The 25,491-nt window shown below is 43.4% G+C and overlaps 2 protein-coding genes, 1 long non-coding RNA gene and 1 other non-coding gene across 4 annotated transcripts in view; 3 read left to right on the top strand and 1 right to left on the bottom strand.

Annotated features, from left to right (window-relative positions):
• The window catches only part of LOC118096283 (transcription factor ATOH8), a 29,154-nt gene extending 27,975 nt beyond the window's left edge, over positions 1-1,179 (top strand). The window contains 1 exon segment of the mRNA XM_035137880.3: positions 14-1,179. Within this exon segment, the coding sequence (XP_034993771.3) occupies positions 14-19 (6 nt within the window). The 3' untranslated portion in view covers positions 20-1,179.
• Positions 1,180-10,280: 9,101 nt separating this feature from the next.
• LOC148685553 (uncharacterized) lies at positions 10,281-11,829 on the bottom strand. The gene is made up of 2 exons (XR_015950111.1): positions 11,774-11,829; positions 10,281-10,455 (listed from the first exon to the last, which is right to left on the bottom strand). It is a non-coding gene; the product is annotated as an uncharacterized LOC148685553 (long non-coding RNA).
• Positions 11,830-17,216: 5,387 nt separating this feature from the next.
• Positions 17,217-23,411, top strand: TPT1 (tumor protein, translationally-controlled 1). The gene is made up of 6 exons (XM_035137525.3): positions 17,217-17,344; positions 17,887-17,960; positions 18,989-19,179; positions 21,195-21,300; positions 21,503-21,619; positions 23,185-23,411. Exons 1-6 carry the CDS (start codon positions 17,317-17,319, stop codon positions 23,185-23,187), a joined length of 519 nt encoding a protein of 172 aa, XP_034993416.1. The 5' UTR covers positions 17,217-17,316; the 3' UTR covers positions 23,188-23,411.
• Positions 22,980-23,110, top strand: LOC118096673 (small nucleolar RNA SNORA31). Its single transcript, XR_004693952.1, has one exon. It is a non-coding gene; the product is annotated as a small nucleolar RNA SNORA31 (small nucleolar RNA).
• Positions 23,412-25,491: the final 2,080 nt, after the last annotated feature.

The following is a 25,491-nucleotide window of genomic DNA, read 5'->3' as shown; positions in this document are numbered from 1 at the left end:
TTTTTCTCTCTAGGAGTAACAACTGGACAGGGCGAATCCAGTGACAGTCCCATCCCATGTTGTCATATTACACACTGTCCAACTGAAAACACAACCTTTCCTTAAGATGAAGACTGGCAGCAGGAAGTCTCTGGATGTGAGAAACCCATCCAAGAAGTTGCAGATGCTTTCTTCTTACATCGTTCTCTTCTTAAGCCAACCACAGTCTAGTATGTGCAATGTATTGAGCACTTTCCCCCTTTGCTTCCATAGAAATTATTACCCACAGCAATATAAGTGTGCTGCAATTTCACTGTAAATGCCAAAGATCTGGTGGAGATTATACACTTGTCACCCAATCTAATGAATATGATCCACTAGCAAAAGCAGTCCTCTGCATGTATCAGGAGCCATCAGCATGAATCAGATTTGCTGTGGGAGTTGTTGATTACTTTCAGTGGAATGCACATTGAAATGTGTCTTCCGTCTGCGTTTGGAAGTGAATGGAGATGTAAATCCCAGTGGAAGTGATGAAATGCAGACAAATGGGTGCATTCGTATGTACACCTGATGTATGCTTGTGATTCCTGATGTGTGTGGACACTTGCTTTGGGCTGTGGCATCAGGGTCTTGTTTTTTACTTATATGACACCGTCCTGGAGTAGAAAACTCCCAACATTCCCTTATATAATGTCATTATCACTCCCAGATCATACTTCATAAATCTATCTTTGATTTTTTTTTAATCATCCATTTGCATGGATCTTTCTGAAGCACTGAAACTAGGATTTGAAGGAGGAAACAGCTAAGACATACCACCATTTGTTCCAAAATTATTGATTTTTCTTACTTTCAGCAGGAAAGTTCTGTTTGATAGATTTTTCACACACACACACACACACACACACAAGCACACACATGGAGTAAAATAGTGACAAAAAAGAGAACTGCTAACTACAGGAAACATATTTTCATATTTTAAACATGTCATTTAACCCAATGTATTAACCTTTATACCAAAAAAAGAAAACAAAGGATAAAGAGCAAGAATGTAAAGTAGCAGAACTATTCCAAAACTGTTTGTCAAGTCATATTTTGGAATTTAGCAATGTTTAAAAACACATGTAATGCAAAGGCATTTGAATTCTATATTGTATCTTTCACTTCAAATTGAAGTAAAAAAGGTATAGAAAAAACTCACTTGGAGTAAGCAGGCATTATAAATACTTCATGTCATACATAACCCTAATATGGCCTTTTGAAATCAGATGAAATGGTTGTACGAAGTAGTTAAATTTGGGTTTCTGTTATTTCAGTATAAATTGGGTATTGATTTACAAAATGCAATGGGTTTGAAACTAGCCTTTTTGTACCTACCGGTATCAGGTTGGGAGACATGACAAGTCAGTTACTCTTATCTTATTCTATGTATTAGAACAACAAGACTATATCCTTCTACACTTTAAGCCTAAGCAAAAATGCAGAATTCTGGACTGTTCAGTTGATGTCTACCACTTTCACTGCACTGAAGGGTTCTACATACTTTCTCCCTCTGGCGTGGTGATGGCGGGTTAATACTAGAGACAAACCCCTGGAGGAATATGACAAAAAAAGCTGGACTGTCAGGAGTGACTCTGGAGCTACAAAATTGATTCCAAGCCCTCACCTTGGAAACCAGTTCTCCGCCAGAAGAGCAAGTGCAGCAGTTGCAGACCTCAGAACACACCAAGGTGGCAGCTGAAGGTTCAGTGTGATTTCTGCTGCTTCCCAGAGAAGGAAAAGAGACATGTGGTCGCAGCGGCAGGTGACTCCCTACGGAGGAGGGAGCAGTGTGCAGAGAAATGACTCATGGTTTGTGTTGTCTCTACACAAATGCAGAGAGTATGGGAAACAAGCAAGAAGAACTTGAGCTCTTAAGACTGAATGGTAAATATGGCCCCAAAACACTACTGAAACCTAGTGGGATGAGACTCAGGACTGGAATGTAGAAATTGAGGGGTACAACCTGCTCAAATGGAATTGATCAAACAGGAAGGGAGGAGAGAGATTGTAGTAATAGGAGACTTCAACTACCTTGATATCTGTTGGAACTCAAACTCAACCAACAATGTAAGGCCCAACAAATTCCTCAGTTGCCTAACAATTTCCCAGAATTTGGAAGAAGGAACAAGGGGATCATCTCTCTTGGACCTGGCCCTCACCAACAGGAAGGAACTGATTGATAAGCTGAAAGTAGACAGAACCTTGGGAGAAAGTGATCATGTCTTCTTGAGTTTCATTATACACAGGCAAGGGAAAGCTAAGTCAGACATGCACCCTGGAGTTTTGAGAAGGCTGATTTCAAAAAGCTTAAGCAACTATAGGGTGAAGTCCCATGGTCAGAAATACTTGAAGAGAAGGGGATCGAAGATGGATGGGAGTTTCTTAAAGGTGAGATATTGAAGGCACAAATGCAGACAATTCCAGCAAGAAAGAAAAGTGGTAGGCACCTAAAGAAACCAGTTTTGCTGTATAAGGAGCTTACAGATAAACTAAGATGTAAGGAGGGCTTGTATAAGAAATGGAGGAAAGGAGAAATCATGATGGAAGAGTACACACGAGTACCCAACAGTTGCAGGGAGAAGGTCAGGCGGGTCAAAGCTAAGAATGAATTCAAGCTTGTAAGGGTTAAACACAATTTAAAAGGTTTCTTTGGCTATGTTCAAAACAAGAGAAACAAGCAAGTAGTAGGTCCTCTGTGTGGAGAAGATGTACAAATACTATTGAGTGACAGAAGGTGGAACTGCTAAACACTTACTTTGCCTGCTTACTGTCCTTCCAAAGGGAAAGCAATGCCCAACCTGATAACATAGTAAATGATGCAAGGAGCGACCTGAAACCCAAAATAGGAAAAGAGGTGGCAAGGGAACACCTAGCTACTTTAAATGATTTCAGATCTCTAGGGCCTGATGAGCTGCACCCAAGGGTAATAAAAGAGCTTGAGGATGTAATCTCAGAGCCTATGTCCATAATTTTTGAGAATTCTTGGAGAACAGGAGGCAGGCAAGTGTTGTCCTCATCTTCAAAAGGTGGGTGGGGGAAGAGAAGACTCTGCACGTATATAAATTTTAATAATGATAACTCCTCCTACCCCTACTGCTGACTAGTCAGAAAGGTCCTAGAACAGATGATTAAACAGTGAACACTTAGAAAAGGATACGGAATCACAGCATGGGTTTCTGAATAACAGGTCATGTCAGATGAATCTCATTTCTTTTTTTGACATAGTTATAAGCTTGGTGGATCTGGGGAATGCTATGGATGTAGGGTATCAAGTCCCCCATGATATTCTTGCGGAGAAGCTGGTAAAATGTGGGTTGAACAACTGTTAGGTGGATTTGTAACTTGTTGACTGACCAAACCCAGAGTGCTCATTAAATGGTTCCTCATCATTCTGCAAAAGAGTGGCAAGTGGGGAGCAGCAGGGTTCTGTCCTGGGCCTCTTGTTGTTCAAGGTCTTTATAAATGACTTGGACAAAGGAATTGAGGGGATGCTCAGCAAATTTGCAGATGACACCAAAACTGGGAGGGGTAGTTAATACCACAAAATACAGAATTGGGATTCAAGATGCCCTTAACAGATTGGAGAGCTGGGCCCAACTAACAGAATGAATTTCAAGAGATAAATGTACAGTTCTGCCTTAGGCATGAAGAACCAGCTGCACAAATATAAGATGGGGGACATTTGGCTTGCCAGTAGTACATGTGAAAAGGATCTAGGGATCTCAGTAAACCACAAAGTGAACATGAGACGCCAAAAGCAGCAAAAAAGTGAGTATTATTCTAGGCTGCATCAATAGAAGTATAGTGTCCAAATCAAGGGAAGTAGTAATCCTGCCCTATTTCGCCTTGAACAGACTTTACCTGTAATACTGTGTCCAGTTCTGAGCAGCACAATTTAAGATGAATATGGATAAGCTGGAACGTGTGCAGAGGAGGGCGACAAATATGATCAAGGGCCTGGAAACCAAGCTTTATGAGCAATATAGCCAATATTCTATACCAAGTCATGGCAATCTGTGCTTTGAACTTGATTTAATTCCTATGTTCTCAGAGAGGTTTGATTCCGATAAAGCATATAGAATGGCATGATTTGTCCACCTGATGCAGCAGACAAAATCACTGAAAACAGACTGTCGGGTCACACAGCCAGAGCAGTGTGGGTGAGGATCTTGGGTGAGTGCGGACCCACTTTTTGAAGATTGCACCCTCCTCATTGACTTCTATTGTGACATTACTGTACATTTTTTGCTGGGCTGCCAGGCCATATTACCAATATGAATGGGCTTAGGATCCCCAGTAAGTGCCCCTCTTCTGGTCCTGCCCCAGCAGTCCCCCAGAACACTCTTTTCACCAGGTTTAAACCAGTAGCACCTTAAGAGACCAACTAAGTTTGTTCTTGGTATAAAGTTTTCGTGTGCATGCACACTTCCTCAGATACTGAAACAGAAGTCACCAGACCCTTATATATAGTGGGAGGGTGGGGTGGGGGTTTTCTCAGGAGAGTAGTATGAGATGGGTATGGTAAACCTGTTGACGACTGTTAACGACTGCAATTAGTCCTACAGGAAAAAGCAAGGTATAGTATGCAGATGATTAGCATATGTAATGAGACAGGAACCCAATATCTCTGTTCAGACCAGGTCTCTCCATAGTTTTCAGTACCATACCAAGAACAAACTTAGTTGGTCTCTAAGGTGATACTGGATATATATACATATATACTTCAGACCAACACGGCTACCTACCTGAAGCTTTAAACCAGTTTAAGATGATGTTTTGTAGCACATATTTCAAACGTAATCCTTTCACAATCAGCCCAAAGATGAGCACTGCATATTTTACAAACTGGTAATGCTTAGGTTTGGTTGGATTGTGCCTTGTTTCTTTCAATACTGCACTTTAAAAACAACAAAGCAAACTAATTTAAAACTTAAATATGGCTGGTTTCTCAGGCAAGCTGTGTACTGTATTTCTTTTCATTAAGGTAAGTGTTTAGCTTTCAAAGGGTCTTCCGGGGGGGGGGGGAGTAAGATTTTGGAGCCTAATGAAAAAGACGGGGTGGGATTAATCCAGTTCATCACAAGACATGGCAGATGAGGCACAAAAACTCAATCCAGCTCCATACCAGCCGTGCCTTCCAAGCCTAGCAAGCATCCACCTAGGGCCAGTTTTAGCCGATGCTAGCTTGTTACATAGGATGAGCAAATTGCACTGTTCACATGCAAGGGTCATTGGTTTCTACGCAACATTAAATAGGTCTCTTTACTGGAGTCTTCCTGAATTTGAAACAACTCTGTTCTGTTCAAAAGGAAACACTCCTCTTGAAGATTTACAGCAGGCCTGTTATATGTGGCTTGCTTTGCCTCTGCTGCATAGCAGAGGCCAGCAAACCATGCACAACTGGAACCCAGTCAAACTTTTATAGTCTTTCAAATTGAAGTTGGAGCCGGAGAGGAAATACTAAAATCCTGCATATACAACTTCTGTCTCTGTGCGAGAGAGAAATTCCATGAAAATCAGTGCAGTGATTGAATAAAGTCATATCCCATTTAAATGGATCGTTTTTCTTTTTTGAACTCCTTTAAAAATATGGAACCTTTAAATATTGAAAAATGAGCTTCAATTACAGGGTAAGGACTTAATTAGCACACAACTCATAGTTTATGAAGGCTAGTCCAGTCAAATATGTGTTTGCTGACAAAGATAAAACCCACTTAATAATTTTAAATAGCACATCCTATACACATTCAGTTAAAATTCTGAAATCAACAGATCCAGTCTAATGCCTCGTTCTTAAATCACAGTAAAAATCAGGGAAAGCTGTCATATCCAAGTGTCACTCTAGTCAGCTCAGAGGTGCAGAAAAGACGTGGCCCAAGCCATTTTGCGGCCTGCAACAGAGCCCCCCTCCCCACCATGGAGTGCCAGCAGTCAATGCTTATTGTGCCCACTGTATTGTCACAGAGTAGTGGCCCAAGTCCTGTGAGACTTGTACATGACCTCTCCCTTGCACGGCCAGCTTCTGCCTGCTCCAATGCTGCTGGCTGGAAAAGCTGAATGCCACTGGCCAGGCAGCTGGTTCAATAATAATAATAATAATAATAATAATAATAATAATAATAATAATAATAATGTATTTATACCCCACCCATCTGACTGGGTTTCCCCAGCCACTCTGGGAGGCTTCCAACAGAAAAATAAAACACAGTAATCTACTAAACATTAAAAGCCTCCCTGAACAGGGCTGCCTTCAGATGTCTTCTAAAAGTCTGGTACTGTACAGTAGTTGGTTTTCCTCTTTGACATCTGTTGGGAGGGCGTTCCACAAGGCGGGCGGCACCACCAAGAAGGCCCTCTGCCTAGTTCCCTGCAACTTGGCTTCTCGCAATGAGGGAACCGCCAGAAGGCCCTTGGTGCTGGACCTCAGTGTCCGGGCCGAATGATGGAGGTGGAGACGCTCCTTCAGGTATACTGGACCGAGGCCATTTAGGGCTTTAAAGGTCAGCACCAACACTTTGAATTGTGCTCAGAAACGTACTGGGAGCCAATGTAGATCTTTCAAGGCCTATATGGCAGCTACCACACTTAAAAGACAAGTGACACACCGATGGTCTTCCACAGTCCGACATGGTGCCAGCCAGGCAGCTGCAACTATCGGGCCTAAGCAGCAGCAGCACAATCCTTCCACTACCTGTCCCAATCCACTGTCTGAGGCAAAAAGCTCAATATGCCTCAGAGTAACATCGGTCCCAAAGGGACCTATAGCCATGCATCTGGAGAGAGGGCTGGTTGGAAAGTCACTAACTGGGGGTTCGCAACGCTTTGCAACTCATGTCATAGTTCTCTGGAGAGATAGATGAATGCCAAGAGATGAGACAATCTTGAAAATCCCTTTTATTTATTTATAAATACATTTATATACCACCATTTATAAAAATTAGAGCCCTTTACAACAATCATGCATAAAACCATAAAATAAAAACATAACAATTGAAAACCAGAGATCAAATATTGCAAAGGGATATTTTTATTGCCAGTGTAAGCCTGGCAGCATAGAAATGTTTTCAACAGGCATTTAGAGGTTAGAACAGAAGGCGTCTGCTGAATCTGTCGGCAGAGCATCCCCCGACTGGGCTGGTGACACTAAAGAAACAGTTTCTTGTTGCTGTCCAATGAGCCTTGCCAGCTTGGGGTGGGGGGAAACAATGACGATCCTCATTTAAAGATACATTATGTTTAGGTGTTCTTAAGTGAATAGAAGCTGGAGTCAGCTCAAAAACTGTCAAACTCCTACTCATTTCAATAAGTGTTATATGTGGTACGGTAGGTTTGCTGCTGGTTCCTAAAAGTGGAGCAAGGCATAGGAGATCAGTGTGGTGCGTATACAGGGGCAGAAATGCTGGGCTGGCTTCACCCACATTGCGCTGACCTCCCCAACCTCACCTCTGCCTCTCAAAAACCGGGAGCAACCCTCAGCGTTGAAGAGGCATGTGAGCAAACCCCATTTTGCCAGCGCCACATCACTGATCTCTACTTGTTCTAGGGCTGGTTAACACTTGCATTTAAAGAATCATCACTTGATAACTTCCACCCAGATAAGTTACCTCCATTGAAAAATACTGCATTTCCAAGTGATAGGAAAGTTTTGTCTACTATGTCTCAGCCACACAGGATGATGCAAACGATTCAAACTTGCATATGTAAAACTACATTAAAACATCCCACCCATACAAAAAGGCCATAGATGGTTAAAAGGCAAAGGCCTGGTTTAAAAGGGATGTTTTTGCCTGGTGCTGGAAGTGAGCTTCCCAGGAGTGTCCCGCAAATGGGAAGCCACTGCAGAAAGTGCCTGAGCTTGTGTTGCCACCCATCTGGACTCAGATTCTGTTTGCCATTGGCTGCAATCCCAACTAATTTTTCCTGTGGCTCAAACAGTTGCAGAGAAAACAAAGTGTTCTAGTGGCTCATTGGTCTATTTCAAAAACAGTTTAATCCCACAAAGGGAGTTGTTATTTTAATTGTTATAATTAAGTAAACATTGTGGATTAATGATCTGGGGTGACTGACTTGCCACTAGTGAATGTGGGAGAAATTTGACTCATTTCACATTTAAAGGCAAACCAACTTAATTCACTTTTCAAAACAAGATATGAAACGAAACACAGCAGTCCTTTGAAATTCACAGTTCTCCCTATTTTGCAATGTAGTTCTCCATTCAAGTAAAGTATGCATAAAAAGGAAGTATTAGTAAAAGCAGCATTAAAAAAATATAGTTAGGAAAAATATGATTTGCAAAAATGTATTTTAAGGAGAGAAATCTCATTAATATTGATGAATTTTCATGAGACCTTTCTTTTTTTTAAAAAAAAGCAAACTGATATGGAAATGTGGGGAACTGAACTTAAGACTGGAAAACTGATAGTGAGAAAATCACTGAGTACATAAGAAAAATGTATTGAGAAATAACTTTATGCAAGAAGTTTTTTGATCCAATACTTTCCTTCTTCAAATAATTTGGACTATGCGTAGAAACCTAATGCATCACTGTTGCCTGTTTTTACTATTTTGATGTCCATAACCATGAATATGGTTTGCCAAGTAAGGAGAGTTTTCATATCTGTAGTATTTAAGTTTGCTGTAAATTTTAGGTTTGTTTAGAGATGGTGTACTACAGTGCCACCTGGTGGCATTTGCTAAATATAAAAGTGCTCCTGCAAGAGAAAAAATTGATTTGAAAGGAAAACCTTGAACAATAGTTAATGCAGGGGTGAGCAATATGAGACCCTAAGGAACTTGTGTGTAATCCCAGAGTTAACTTCTGACTCCTTTACATATTATTGTGGAAATTATGTGGAAATTTCCAAGGCTATGTTTCATTGCAGAGGAATGAAATGGGTGGGTGCAGTGGCGTAGTAATTGGGGGTGTCGCCCCGGGCGGCAGGCCGGGCAGGGGGCAGCAGGGGGCTGGGCAGGGGGTGACCACCTCCGACGGCCGCCGTCGCGAGTGCCCCTTGCCGCCCACGTGGAGGTGAGGCCGGGGTTCGCTGCAGAAAGCCGGCTCCTCCGCAGCGTCTCCTCCCTGCCAGAGGAGACGCCCTCCACTGGCAGCGCAGCCCTCGCCATGATGACCCTGAAGAAAGCCAAGCGCCGGGTGAGCAGGACCAGCCCCTGCGGAGCCAGCGCAAACTGGCTGTGAGAACTGCCTCGAGCGCGGTAAGGTTGGGCAGAGGGAGGGCCAGAGGGAGGCCTGCCAGACGCCGCCCGCTGCTGTGTCGCCACGCCGTATCCCTCCTGTGACACGCAACGCATGCACGCGATGGGCACCCCGCCCCCCAGCGGGGTTCCTTCAGGTTTGCCAGCCAGGCGGCTAGCTACACCGCTGGGTGGGTGTAGTATGAGCTTATATTTTGATCGCTGTGTAGTGTGAACACTGCAAAATTTACATGCATGGCATGAGGAGCACCAATACAATGAATTCCAATCTGGGAGCACCCTCAGATTATTTCAGAATAGTTATGATGCCATATTTGTTTTTGGATATTGAAACCAATTCTGTGTCTGCTGGTCTATACTGGAACCCCCTATACTCTCTCTATCTCTCAGAGGAAGTATGGAATATTAATTTAATATTTAATATTAACCCAGTAACAAAACTTTCATACCTCTTTTATGAGTTGTATACACTTCACCAATATTTTCCTTTGCTACTGGGTCTAAATTTCAATCACATATTGTGATGGATGGACCTTGGGTCAGCCTCCTGTATATCTAGAAACTAATCTAGATCTTAAAAGCAGAGTTAAAAGTTAGACCCCGACAGTTAAAACCGTTAGATAGGGTTCGGTTATGGCTGAGATAGGTCTTGACAGTCAGATGGGGGGAACGGACAGGGATTAGGGACCCTAAGGGTCATCTAATCCAAGCCCTTGAAATGCAGAAATCTCAACTAAAGCATCAGTGACTATCCAACCTCTTGCTTTAAACTTCCAAGGAAGGAGAGCCCATAGCCTCTTGAGGGAGACAGTTCCAAGCTATTGTTCGTGTCCTGGCCTCCAGAGCATGAGAACACAAGGCTGGTATATTAAATTTATATATTAAATGTAATTAAATAAAATAATAAATAAGCATGAAACAACCAAAAATTTATTAACTCCTAAATTACAATTGAATACTTCCTGTTTGCACCATCCTTTATCTTTAAGCGCCAGGCGAAAGTCTCCCATTGTAACCAGGCCTTCGGCCTTCAATTATCTGTGGCCTTTTAGAAGCAGGTGGAATGTTTATTATTATTTATTTCATAAAATTTGAGCACCGCTTGATTGTAAGAAAACCTCAAAGCCGTTTACAAAAAAGATACAACATAGAATCATAGAATTGTTGAGTTGGAAGATACCACGAAAGTCATCTACTCCAACCCTCTGCAATGCAGGAATACTGTAAAATAAAATAATAAAACCCACAATCCTACTTTAAGACATACAAAAGTTAAAATACTAATACAGATTAAAATGACCCCTACTTTGGCACCTGCATAATGTCAACGGGCAGGGAGTCCAGAGTGCAGCCGCTGCCACACTAAACATACAAATGTGAGAAATGGGAATCATGCAGCACATGCAATAGTACCATGTGTCTGTGCACTCGAGTTTCCCCCTTGGCTTTAATTGTAGCTGGGGGCATGGGAGTAGCCAGGATTAATGTTGGATGACAGAACTAAGCTATCCGCACTGCAATTGGTCAGTTAAGTATTTTTATTTATTTTTGTTGTGGGGGAAAATGGGGGGGGGGGCTAGCTTTTGCTACCTAACTCCCCAATGGACTTGATGAGTCCCCTAAGTCCATGATCAGTCAGAGAAGAATGGGTGGAAACAGGATCCAATGGAAAGCAAGGCAGATCTTTATATTCCTGTTGAAACTGTTTCCCAGCCCTGCAAGGTGGTGAGAGAGACCAAGAACAACAAAGTGGGCGGGAATCTCTTATATTCTTTATAAAGACTTCTGGCGTTGCTCAACCCCTTAGCAAAAGGCCACCATAAAAGCATCACACGTACGTCACAGGTGACGTTTCACGGACTGCGTTACCCGGGCAGCCTGGCCCATTCTTTTGTGATGGCAAATACTTTAGTCCGTGAATCCAGCTCACAGGCCCACCCTATTCATGCACGAAATATGCCCTTAAGGCAGGATTTGCTAAGTGAAAGAACTAGGGGGAGAGGTTTCTTCCAGGAATCTCCTCCTGCCGTGAAAATAATCCATTAGGAGAGAGAAGACGTGTTTTTTTTTTTTTTGGAGTGGGGAGGGGATTGTTCTGTGCGCTAAAATAATGTGCAATATTCTCGAGGAGATATTTCCTAATTTTTGGGAGGCTGGGAAGATTGGAGCGTGCGTCTGCTATGTGCGTGCACCCTAAAATTTTATAACAATTTACTTGATTAAAGGGGGGCGAGGAACTACCCCCGCCCCGCCCCCCGTTGGCTACTTGTTGCGTGTCTGTTTTACTGTTTAACTTTTAGTAAATAACAGCTCTCCGCCTTCCTGACGTGTTCGGAGTGGGGGGGAGGACTTCACCGCCCCATGGACCTAGTACCTCCCAGGGAAAAAAAACCCAACGGAGTTTTCCCCTCACAGAAAAGGGCGGGAAAGAAGAGACTTCCCCCCCCTCACATTATCCGCCCCCCCCTTTCAGGCGTTTCAGCCCGGCCACCCCGGAGAGACCGCAGCCCCAAAAGGGACGGCGTGAAAGGAGCCAAACCTGATCAGCCTCCCACTTCTGCCCCTCACCGGGCGGGAGACAAGAAAGAGCCGGGAGGGCGGGCGAGCGAGCGAAAGGAAGTCCGCAAGCGCGCATGCGCCGCTCTCCCCCCCTCTCTCACCGCGTAGCGAAGAGGCGGGGCGTGCGCGTCAGCCGGCGTTCGTCGCGGCTCAACCAATGGGAAAAGCTCCGTCTTCTCCCCCCCCTCCCCCTGAGTATGTGTCTGACGTCAACGTGGCTTATGTCCAAAATTACAATGGGAGGTGAATGGGTGAGAACGAGTTACTGAATTGTAATACCGGTAACACTTAGTCTTGTGAGGTACTACTGTACTTACTTACCTACTTACTTACTTACTTACTTACTTACTTACTTACTTACTTACTTACACACACCCTAATAGGGGCTCAAGGCGGCTTACAGATTAAAAATAAGAACAGCTAAAAAAAACATACGGTTGGTTGTGGGGGGGGGAATCATTTAAAAAATAGTGATAGAATTAAAAGAAATAGATATAGATCAAAATCATACAAATAATGAGACTGAAGAGTGGTGATGGAGATCACTCAGTGAACACTGAAATTGCATGTATAGAATTTAAATAATAAATAGGGAATAAAATAATTGATGTGCCTTCTCTTTACTGAATGTGGTTTGCAAGCTTATAAGTACAGTACTGAATCTTGGTCAGCCAAGTTTTTGGTTGGTGGATCAAATACATGTTTGTAGTACTGTTATTTTTGCAGCTATACGTTTTATGCTTGTCTATTCAATGGGTCTTACTCCCAGGTACTTGGGTATAGGAATGTGGCCCAACAGCCTGATTCTAAGCATGTCTGCTTGGAGGATCAGTGTCAGTGAATTAAGTAAGGAGGGAAGCTGGGGACAATAGCCATGGAAAAGTTCTACTGCATAAAAAGAACCACAAAAATATGCATAAATTATACAGTAATGGAATAATGATTTATTTACTTACTCATTTTATTACATTTTATCCCACATTTTTTCCATCATGGAACTCAAGGTGATGTTCTGTTAAGCATCACCCAACCAGGGATGGAGCGAATCATGCAAAGGTACAAATTATGATGTTGTCAAACAGTTATACTAGCTGGACTCCTGTGTTGTTTGACAACCCTTCAAAGGAGCAGCTGGAAATTTTGTGTGCCACATCAGCATAAAATCTAGAATGACCAAACCAGCATAGGGTGACCCAATTTCAGATAGAAATTAGCTGGATAGGACTGCATGCAGACTCTATGACTGTGTACACAATATAACGTTCAAGCACATTTAAGGAATATTATTTCCCTCAAATAATTCTGGGCACTGTAGTTTGAGGGTTGCTGGGAATTACAACTGTGCATTGTAAACTACGGTGCTCAGCAGGGTTGGCCCACCCACACAAGCCAAGGTGACTCAGGGAGTCCTGTGCCCAGTTCTGAGCACCACAAATTAAGGATGTTGACAAACTGGAACATGTGCAGAGGAGTGCAACTAGGATGATCAAGGGTCTCTAGAAGCTGTTATAAGAAGAACTTCTTGCTCCCTTATGGGTATTCCAGAGCCTGTATAGAGTCCTTAAGTAGGTTCACTATCGGTAGGAGAAAACACAGGCCAACCAGAGTTTATTGAGAAGCAAAGTGGCTAGTAAGCCTGATCTTTATTTAAGGAACTGTTGCAACAGGAGTTCCGCAAGCCCTTATATAGACATTTGAATTGCCCACCCTGTAGCCCACCCCCTAATACATCATTCATACATACATCACAGGAAGAGGCAGTCTACAGCAGAAATCCTGCCTGCCAGGATGCCTAATAATGGACACTGATTGCATTACATGGATAGTCTGGCCATTCTTTTGTTATGGTTAATACTTTAATTCCTGAACCCAGGTCACAGGCTCACCCTATTCATACACAAATATGCCCTTAAGACAGGATTTGCAGGGGGAAAAACAATGGGAAGGCTTTTCTCATTTGCCTCCCTTTCTGCAGAGGAATATTTGAGGTCATTGAGAGAGTCAAAATGGCTCCAGGATTGCTTTCCCATACTACTTCAGACACATGGTTCATATATTTAGATATTTGTGCATTTATGAATATTTATTCTATATTTGAGATCTTAAAATTCTTATAACAAAGCCAAGCCTTATGAGGAACGGTTGAAGGATCTGGGTATGCTTAGCCTGGGAAAGAGGGGACTGAGAGGAGATAGGATCGCCATCTTCAAATATCTAAAAGGCTAACTAAGTTTATATTTTGGTATGAGCTTTCGTGTGCATGCACACTTCTTCAGATACACTAGAAACAGAAGTGTCAGACCCTATATATATACAGAGGGTGGTGGGTGGGAATGGGAGATGGGCTGATGGGAGTGGTAAACCTGCAGATGAGTGTTAATGGCTGCTGATGGCTGCAATTAGTCCTGGGCTGAGGTGCTAAAGAAAGCTTGATCATGCATAATGAGATAAGAATCTGATATCTCTATTCATCCCAGGTGCTTCCATGGTTTTAAGCTTGGTAATGATTTCCAATTCAGCAACTTCCCTTTCCAGTCTGTTCCTGAAATTTCTCTGTAATAAAACAGCTGCTTTGAGATCTTGTATAGAATGTCCTGGGAGATTGAAGTGTTCTCCTACTGGTTTTTCAGTCTTATGGTTCCTGATGTCAGATTTATGTCCATTTATCCTTTGGCGTAGGGTTTGGCCTGTTTGTCCAATATAGAGAGCTGAAGGGCACCGTTGGCATTTGATGGCATACACAATGTTAGAAGATGAGCAATTAAATAGTCCTGAGATGGTATGTTGGATGTTGTTGGGGCCAGTAATGATGTTGTCCGGGTGTATGTGGCAGCAAAGTTGGCATCTGGGTTTATTGCAGGCTCTGGTACCAGTGTCCATGTTAAGTCTGGTGGTTGTATTATTGTGGGTGAGGAGTTGTTTAAGATTGGGTGGCTGTCTGTAGGCAATGAAAGGTCTTCCTCCCAGAGCTTGAGAAAGGGAGCTGTCATTGTCCAGGAGAGGCTGTAGATCTCTGATGATGCGTTGTACTGTTTTAACTTGGGAGCTGTATGTGATGACTAGTGGTGTTCTGTTATTTTCTTTTTTGGGTCTGTCTTGCAGCAGGTTCTCCCTAGGTATCAGTCTGGCTCTGTTGATCTGTTGTTTAACTTCATCAGGTGGATATTTTAGTTCTAAAAAGGTTTGCTATAGATCTCTTAGGTGAGATTCTCTGTCTGTAGAGTTGGAACAGATACGGTTGTAACGTAGGGCCTGGCTGTATACGATGGATTGTTTGGTATGTTTGGGATGGTAGCTAGAAGCATGTAGATATGTTTGTCGGTCAGTTGGTTTTCTGTATAAGGTGGTGTCTATACGTCCATCCTGTATTTTTATAGTAGTGTCCAAAAAATGTATTTCTTGCATAGATTGGTTCATTGTTAGGTTGATGGTGGGGTGAAAGTCATTGAATGTCTGGTGGAAGGTTTCACCCGCATGGCCCCACAGTATGCCAACATCTTCATGGCAGACTTAGAACATCGTTTCCTAGACTCCTACCCACTCAAACCTCTCTTGTACCTACGATACATTGACGATATCTTTATTATCTGGACACATGGACAACAGACCCTGGAAACCTTATCTGTTCCAACTCTACAGACAGTATCTACAACCGTATCTGTTCCAACTCTACAGACAGAGAATCTCACCTAAGAGATCTACAGCAAACCTTTTTAGAACTAAAATATCCACCTGATGAAGTTAAACAACAGATCAACAGAGCCAGACTGATACCTAGGGAGAACCTGCTGCAAGACAGACCCAAAAAAGAAAATAACAGAACACCACTAGTCATCACATACAGCTCCCAAGTTAAAACAGTACAACGCATCATCAGAGATCTACAGCCTCTCCTGGACAATGACAGCTCCCTTTCTCAAGCTCTGGGAGGAAGACCTTTCATTGCCTACAGACAGCCACCCAATCTTAAACAACTCCTCACCCACAATAATACAACCACCAGACTTAACATGGACACTGGTACCAGAGCCTGCAATAAACCCAGATGCCAACTTTGCTGCCACATACACCCGGACAACATCATTACTGGCCCCAACAACATCCAACATACCATCTCAGGACTATTTAATTGCTCATCTTCTAACATTGTGTATGCCATCAAATGCCAACGGTGCCCTTCAGCTCTCTATATTGGACAAACAGGCCAAACCCTACGCCAAAGGATAAATGGACATAAATCTGACATCAGGAACCATAAGACTGAAAAACCAGTAGGAGAACACTTCAATCTCCCAGGACATTCTATACAAGATCTCAAAGCAGCTGTTTTATTACAGAGAAATTTCAGGAACAGACTGGAAAGGGAAGTTGCTGAATTGGAAATCATTACCAAGCTTAAAACCATGGAAGCACCTGGGATGAATAGAGATATCGGATTCTTATCTCATTATGCATGATCAAGCTTTCTTTAGCACCTCAGCCCAGGACTAATTGCAGCCATCAGCAGCCATTAACACCCATCTACAGGTTTACCACTCCCATCAGCCCATCTCCCATTCCCACCCACCACCCTCTGTATATATATAGGGTCTGACACTTCTGTTTCTAGTGTATCTGAAGAAGTGTGCATGCACACGAAAGCTCATACCAAAATATAAACTTAGTTGGTCTTTAAGGTGCTACTGAAGGAATTTTCTTATTTTGCTTCGACTCAGACCAACACGGCTACCTACCTGTATCTAAAAGGCTGTCGCATGGAGGAGGGAGCAAGCTTGTTTACTGCTGCTCCAGAAAACTAGGGCCCGAACCAATGGATTCAAGTTACAAGAAAGGAGATTCCAACTAAATATGGAAGAACTTTCTGACAGTAAGAACTGTTTGAACAGACTCCCTCGGGAGGTGGTGGATGCTCCTTCCTTGGAGGTTTCCAAGTAGAGATTGGATAGTACCGTATCTGTCATGGATGCTTTAGTTGAGATTCCTGCATTGCGGGGGGTTGGACTAGATGACCCTTGGAACTCCTTCCAATTCTATGATTCTACTACAGTATTCTAAGGCTGAAATCAGCGAAATCAGGGTCTCCTCTCCTCTCTTGGCTTCAGTTTCAGCGAGGACCAGCTGCTGCGAAACCGCAACCACGCCGCCTCTTCGTTGTTTCCTTATGGGCGGCGGAGCGGGAGGGAGGAGAGGGACGGCTGCGAAGGAACCGGGAAGTTCTACCTCCGGCCCGCAGAGAGCAGCTCTCGAGATTCTTGCCTCTACGTGAGCGCGGGGAGGAGGGCCGGCGGCCTGCAGGCGCGCTTGCGTCACAGCTCCGTGCGTGGCGGGGAGCGCAGGGATTGGTGACGCACGGATGGCAGGGACGTGCCCCGCTGGCTATATGAGCTCAGTGGAAGCACCGCCTCGGCCTTTCTCCGCCTCGCTCCTTGCTCTCGCCGGGAGTCGCTGCCGAGCCGCTCCGCTCCCCGAGGCCGCCCGCCCGCCCGCCCGCTCGACCCACCACCGCCCGACGACGCCTCAGCCATGATCATCTACCGGGACTGCATTAGCCGTAAGCCAATCTCTCTCAGTGCCGTCGGGCTATATCGAGGTCGGGCCCCCCCCACGGAGCCCCCAGAGCGGCGCGTACTGCGCTTGCGCGGCTCCGCGGCCCGGGCTAGGCAGCTCGCGCCCTCCCACTACACTGCGCCTGCGCCGCCCGCGGTGCAGAAGAGAGGGGGAAGGGAGACTGGGGAGCGGGTGGGGGGGGCGAAGACTGGCGCCCCCGGTGTTCTGTTCGCTGCGCATGCGTCTTGTTGCCGCAGCTACTGCGCTTGCGTGAGCGGGGCTGCCGAAGGGGCCGTGGGGCTGGAGGCCTTTGGCGGTGCTTCCGGCGTGTTCCCTCTTGGCTTCCGGTGCAGCGTTCCCGAGGCCTTTTCCCATTTCGGGCGGCGGCTGCGCCGCATCTACCTTTGGGCCCTCGCAAAGCCTGAGTCGGGAGGGAGGAAAAGAGGGGCGACCCCTGAGAGGAGGGTGGGGTTGGAGGGAGGGAGAACGGCCGTCCGACCATGGAGAGCCCCCCCTCACGCGCTCTCCTCCTCCCTCTGCCCGCAGAAGACGAGATGTTCTCGGACATCTACAAGGTCAAAGAAGTGGCCAGCGGACTCTGCCTGGAAGTGGAAGGGAAGGTAAGCTTTGTTTGTAAATCTTATCATTTTATGTAAGTGGGGTGGGGTTCGAACCCTGGTCTCTCCCAGGCCCCTCGCTATATTATAGTATAGTTCAGCTGTGTTTTGGTACCATGAGGCATTTTGGCACTATCAGGCAAACTGGGAAATTTCAGTCTCTTCTATGAACTCCTAAACTAACCGAAGCTCACATTTACTGCGCAGTGACCATGTCAGGTAATTGATGCCTAGCAATGTGGCTTGGTCTGCACAGTCAGAGTGAGGAGTGGGAGAGATCCATGCTTCAGCCTTTCATAATCTATGCATCACCATGCGAATATGGGTCACCTTTATAACAGAGTTGTTATTGTGACTTGAGAGGGGCTAGGTTGCAAGATAAGCTCTACATAGTGGTAATTGTGGCATCCAAACCGAGTACCGTAATTTGAGGTGTAGTATTATAAAATCCCTTGATTTTAATTGGGAGAGAAGTAAAAAACTGATTAAGTAGCAGGTTTAGTATGTATGCATGTGTGTTTCAAAAAACTTGAAAATTAGGGTCTTAATCATAAAGACTTCCGATTTAAGATTGATTCTCTGGGCAGTTTATTTTCCCTTTGCTGACAAATTCCACTTTGATAGCTTTGCTCATAGCTGAACTAGTTTCTGGACTTAAAACTTCTCTTTAAAGCTTTGAGTAGAGCAGGCATCATCAACCTCCGGCCCATGAGCCGCCCGCTCAGCAATTCCCCTGCTCACTGCGGGGACTCGCTGAGCAGACGCCCAAAATAGCGCCTGCGCAGGCGCAGAAGTGATTTCTGGCGCAGACATGCGCAGGAGCGATATTCGGCGCCCCGGACATAGCGCAGCGCCGGAAATCGCTTCTGTGCATGTCCGGCCCACAGACGGATAGTCCGGGAATGCTCCGGTCCATGGCCGGAAAACGTTGCCGACGCCTGGAGTAGAGTAATGAACATGAGCAGATTATTTTACAATTAGATTTTGCTTTTCAGTGGTGCCTTTTTTCTCTCTTCAATGAATTGGTTTAGATGGTGAGCAGGAAAGAAGGTGAAATAGATGATGCTTTAATTGGTGGAAATGCGTCGGCTGAAGGTCCAGATGGTGAAGGGGCAGAGGCTACTGTTGTCACCGGTGTTGACATTGTAATGAACCACCACCTTCAGGAAACAAGCTTCACTAAAGAGTCTTACAAGAAGTACATCAAGGACTACATGAAAGCGTAAGCTATCCTGGTGTCTGTCACTTCAAGGCTAGAAGACAGTTACGATGAGGGTTATATAGCAAACACTCTTGGAAGATGTCCATAAGGTTGCAGCACTGCCTTCTGATGGAGATGGGCTGCTGGGATCCAGTTGTAGGGATGATTACAATGGTGCTCTTAATTTATTCTGAAAGAACTATAACTTGTGGTGTGGCTATAGTTTAAAGCCATAACCACCTGCATACAGATTTTGCTAAGATGCTGCTTCTTCCCACATATCCTGTTACAGTATCAGATATCTGAAGGATGTCTTCTTCAGTATACAGTACTAGGTTTGGTACATCATATTTAAGTCATCAAGGTCAAAAGGAAAATGCTACTGGTTAATTTGAGGCCACATTTCTGATATGGTAACAAATACCCATAGTGATGGCATTGCTGATGTAAGCATACCTTTCCTCATAAGGCTTGGCTTCCAGACCTGTGATCATCTTGGCTGCCATCCTCGGCACACATTCCAGCTTGTCAAAATCCTCCTTAAATTGTGGTCCCCAGAACTGGACATACGACTCCAGGTGTTTTTAGACTATGGCAGAATAGAGTGGTATACCTTCCCTTGATCTGGAAACTATACTGCATCATGCTGTTGGGCCCTGGATCTTTTTCACATGTACCACTAGTAAGCCACTAGTAAGCCAGGTGTCCCCCATCTTATATTTGTGCATCTGGTTCTTCCTGCCTAAGTGCAGAACTTTACATTTGTCCCTATTGAAATCCATTTTGTTACTTTGGGCCTCCCAATTTGGTATCATCCACAAATTTGATGTGGATCCCCTCAATTCCATCATCAAAGTCATTTATAAAGATTTTGAACAACAATGGGCCCAGCAGAGAATCCTTTGGCACCCCACGTCACTTTTTCCTAGGATGACTAGGAACTGTTGAGTTTTTGAGTTCTGTTAGTCAACCAGCTACAAATCTAACAGTTAAGTTGTTTGACCCACATTTTACCAGCTTCTCCACAAGAATGTCATGGGGAACTTTGTCAAAAGCATTACTGAAATCAAGATACACTATGTCCACAGCATTCCCCAGATCTACCCACCCACCCCATTTCTTTTACATGTCCTTTTTACACCTCAGTTCATCCGTATGCTCCTTATACAGCCACATAAGATTATTTAGGTGCCTCCCACTTTTCTTTCTAGAATTGTCTGCATTTGTGCCTTCATTATTTCACCTTTAACAAATTCCCATCTTGACTATTTCTTGACTATTTCTGAGCATAAGATCTCACCCGGTACTTCAGGCATAGGCAACTCGGCCCTCCAGATGTTTTGGGACTACAACTCTACATCCCTAGCTAACAGGACCAGTGGTCAGGGATGATGGGAGTTGTAGTCCCAAAACATCTGGAGCGCTGAGTTTGCCTATGCCTGCAGTAGTTCCTTAAGCTTCCAGAAATCAGCCGCCTTAAAGTCTACGACCGATTACACTCAATTTTCCCTTTCCTGTGTATCATGAAATCGAAGGCAACACGATCACTTTCTCTTAAAATTCCCAGTAAGGACCAGCTGGGATGCAAACAACTCAAGGTGAGGTGTAACTAAAAGATCCTGGTTATTGGCAGAACTGATCAGTGACCGTGCTTTTTGCTGTAGCTTCATGGAATTATTAAGGCTATGTATCACAGATACGGTGTAACAGTTGCTTTATATTTAGAGGCCAGATATCTGGGCCAAAGGCAACCCCTGCTTTTGATACAAGATTGTCTTTATTCTGCTATTTTATTGTTGCCTCAATGAAGCACATACAGAAATATGGCATATTTTACCATGTCAAAGCTTATGTGGCCTTGGGTATAATAAAAACGTTCCCAATAAATATTTAAAACTGGCAGGTAAAGTAAATCCATGCAGGGGAGCAGTAAAAAGCTGGGTTTTCCTTTCATACCAGTTATTAGAAACTTTTGGGTACAATCCTAGTACTTGTTAAATTCTAGGTGTTAAAGAATTGTGGGTTTTTTTTTCTAGAATCAAAGCAAGACTTGAGGAAACGAAGCCAGAGAGAGTAAAGCCGTTTATGACTGGAGCAGCTGAACAAGTCAAACATATCCTTGCAAACTTCAAAAATTACCAGGTAAGTTCTAAAGCTTCCTCCTTTTTTTGTAACATATTTTCGGTACTTCCATACTGTGAGGTATCTTTTGCTGCTTGTTTTTAGACTGGTATTCTGTGGAAAGTGGCTGGTGCTTGGACAGGGAAATGTGTATTGCTATACAAGTGAATATTAGTGCTTTCTAACTTAGTGGCATCAACAGATTTTTTTTTTCTTCTGAAAGTTTTTTGTAGGCGAGAACATGAATCCAGATGGAATGGTGGCGTTGCTGGATTTCCGTGAGGATGGTATCACTCCTTATATGATTTTCTTTAAGGATGGATTAGAAATGGAGAAATGTGTAAGTATAAATTCCTGAGAGAACTTGCCACGATTAAAATCTTGTGCGCTTTTAAATTTTGCTTGTTGATAAATGGGGTGATTTGCTGCAGAAACAAAACCCTGTTGATTCAGACTGGGAGCCCATCTTGTCCACCATTTTCAACTAACCAGCCCACGTACATGAGAGAAAGGCCCATGTTCTCCCAGCAACTTGTGTTCTGTGGCAGCCTGCCTTTGAACCTGGAGATTCTACTTACCTAATTGCAACTTAATAGCCATTGATCTATCCTTCAGGAGTTCACCTAATCTCTTTAAAACTGGTAATCATGAAATTTCCTCCCATTAGATATTATAAGTTGAGTGTTGTAGTAGCTTTTGTCTGCCTACTGCTGATGAATTATGTTGCCAAGTACCGGTACTAGTGCTGTACTAGGGAGAAAAAATAAATATGCTTTCTCCACGTCATTCACTCATATCTCTGAAATTCTAACATCTTTCCTGCATTTTCCTTGGGAAAAAGAAAAACCCAAATGATACCGCATTTTCTATCAACTTTCATAGCTCCGTAGTATCCTTTTTGAGATTGTGCAACCAGAGGTTTGTACACCTTTGTGAGGCTGCACCATTAATTCTTAAGGGTAAAGTGAAATTGGAAGTTCTGCACTTGGATTGTGTTAATGAACTATCGACTCCAAGTCAAAGGGCACATCCTTTGCTTGTCACAGCCAATTCACTTCCCCATCAGTTTGTATGAAGCTGGGATGGTTATTTGCCAGTGTTTTAAGTTTTACTCTGAACTTCATTGTCCGTTTTTTGTCTTTCTGATAGAAGACAAACTATTGAGCTATTGACTAGTCTTCCATGCAGCTTAGCATATGCATTTTCTGCCCTTCTGGTGGGAGATTCTTTAGGAAAGATGGTGGCTGGACTCCCCAGCCAAAGAAGTGCTTGGATATGCTCTTCAGTTTTTAAGTTAGCTAGTCAAGAGTGTGGGGAAAATGTAGGCTTTTTTAAGTTGAGGTTCTCCTGCCAATGGCTTAAATAGAAGAGCAAATCATTCAGGTGGGTAGGGGTAAGAACAGAAAATGCAAAGGGTGTGGATTGTTAATTTTTTTTAAAAAAAAATGCTGTTGCTAGATTAAAGATCTTGGGAGATATTTAATCAGTCATGCTCATTAATTTCAGTAGGTCTACTCTGAGTAATGCTTGGTTGGCCACCACACTTCGCTTAATATCAAACCAAAATATTTATTGGCTGTATTTCTATATGGCTGCTGAAGCCATTACCCCCTTTCCGTGAATAAAAGGGGGCTAATCAAGACTGGTACCCTCTCAAACAGTGCCTTAGGGAAAGAGTTGAGATGCAAGTTCTGAATGTTAAGCATCTGCTGATAGGCCGGGAACAACTACTTTTGCTCTCTGGCTTGCATAAAGATGCAACAGCAATTTCCTTGCGCTTTCTGTGTGCCTGATAAATGTGGCAACTCAGATTGAATAAGGGAGAACATTTAAGAGAGTGAACATTTAATGATGACATAAGGAATTGGTACAAGCATAGGCTAACTCTCATTAATTTCTTAACAGTAACAAGAGACCAACCCTTCTGGATCATCTATCATCTACCATAATTGGCTGCTGTTCTTTATTCATCAACAAAACATCATGACTCAGCATTGTTTGAAAACTGGACTGATGCCATCTTGAGCTTAATTTGATTTCTTTTGACCCTGAATTAATTGGAGTGGAGGCATTGGTTTTTAAAAACTTGTCATGTAGGCTGTCTAAAATAAAAAAAAACTCATTTAAACCCAGCATAGATAATGCCTCTTGGTTTAATGCATTCAGCAGGGTTCTTCAGCAAGCTTCTTGTAGCTCTTGTGCATTTGGATTTTTGACTTCAGTAGCATAGCCTGGCCTAATGCATGTGTCAGACTGTCGTCCGATACTGGTGTCCTTAGAACTGGAAGATCAGCCGGCTACACCTGACTTTCTTCTAAACACCTGAAAATGATTAGTAGAGAAGGCGGCTTTCATTCCGAAATGGACCCAGCTTCTTGCTGTTCAACGAACCACGCTAGCTAGCTGGAGGACAGAATTGGAAGACTGAATACAGACTGCTGATTAGAGTTCTGAACAAGTCAAGGAGAGATGGATTTCATCAGTTTATCATGGCAAAGTATGACTAAGGCAGAAGAAATGGAAAAGCAATCTTTGGTGCCAGAAACAAGCATTTTAGGCAGGGAGTCCACACAAGAGGCTTTAGTTCAAAGTAATTATAACTTAAAATGGAAAAGTAATACTGGTTTAATCACAGGACACTAATGATCTTTGTGGTTTATGAAAGCCTAAATTGGTTAGTTGTGGTAATGGCAAACTTAAGCACTAGTCCAAAGAATTAGTGTAGACAATGTGCATCATACTGTTTTTGCTGATGTTTGCAAAGTCCTGAAGTATATTTTATGGGCTGTCCCAGGAGACGTTTGCTTGACAGGCCATGATAAAGTAAATGGGTTCCTCTAGGATGCAAAAATATGAGCTCTGTGCCTTTTCCATTGTTCCACATTCTGCTCCCCTGACATGGCATTGTTCAAAGCATAATACAAAAGTGAACTTTGCACTTGGCAAGGTTAATGAAGCGTGTCAAAGCCAAGCAAATGCAACATGGTTTTTAAATCGGGAGAGCTACTATGATCTCAAAATGGCAAAAGCAACAAATTTGCTACAAATTTATACTGGTAGTAGAAGCCATAAAGATAGTTTGGAGCATGTTGCTTTGCATCCTAATAGACAAAAGAACAGGAAGTTCCTTTGAGAGACTTGGCGTGCTACAAGTACTGATAGTAGTAGTTGGGGAATCTCCCTGGTTGGCACTGTGAGCCTAGAGCAGTTTTGGATCCTTGTTTCCAAAAAGATCGGAAACCTGGCATGTAGAGGTAGTAGCCAAGCAGTTGCTGTGCTGTGTATCAAGAGTGTATTAAGAAAGATACTTAGGCTATGTATTCCCGAGACTTATACATAGTCTTGCATGTGTGTTACGGTTTAGTAGTACAGTTTTGTTATCCTTTTTAAGTTTTTCATTTTGGTTCCCCTTTGATGCTTCAATGCTTGTTCTATCCCTCTTTCCCACCTAGCAGGTTCATCCTGTGAATGAAAAAAACAATGTAACACCAGAATGCTTGCTGCTCAGAGCAAAATCTTTTGGGGAGGGGATTGAAAAGGGGGTTGCAGATACTGTGTACATCATGCGGTCTTTTTTTGTTGATGTATCACTGATACTACTTTTACATCTAAACAAAATTTGAACAATTATCTGCCAAAGCAAGCAGAGTTTTGTCAGGCAGTGTGGAGTGACTCATTCCCCCTCCCTTCATGTTTAACTTGATTTTGAGAAACTGATCCCTAAAAGCATGTCTGTCCCCCCCCCCCAAAATGAATTCCTCTGCACAGAATTCAGTTACTGGCCCACTAGGCTTGTGTGCAGTTACTCTGCCCCTTACAGCTTCCTGTAACCACAAAATCTGTTCTGGAAGGTTGAGGGGGACCCTCCAGGGCATTTTGGGGTGGGGGGAGAAGGCACTAGTTTTGTTCCATGAGTGAAGCTCCACTTCACTCCAGATGATAGCTTGTAGCAGGTAGGAGCAGGAAAAGGTTTTCCACCATCAAGGTTTCTCCTACAGGCTGGTAGAATCCCAAAATGAACAAAATTAGCATATTAAAAAAGAGTGCCAAAGTATTGGTATATTTGACAGGCAAAACTTTGTAGTTTTTTTGTACCCCTGAATCTGAAACTTTCCTATACTGTATTGCCTTTGCTAATACAGTAGTGGGCCACTGTGTTATATAGGCATAGAACTAGCTCTGGTCATCCTTTTTAAAAAATAAATATATAAA

This window comes from Zootoca vivipara, chromosome 5 (genome assembly GCF_965207765.1).
Source record: "Zootoca vivipara chromosome 5, rZooViv2.hap1.1, whole genome shotgun sequence".
NCBI lineage: Eukaryota > Metazoa > Chordata > Lepidosauria > Squamata > Lacertidae > Zootoca > Zootoca vivipara.
This window is presented reverse-complemented; position numbering and strand designations above follow the sequence as displayed.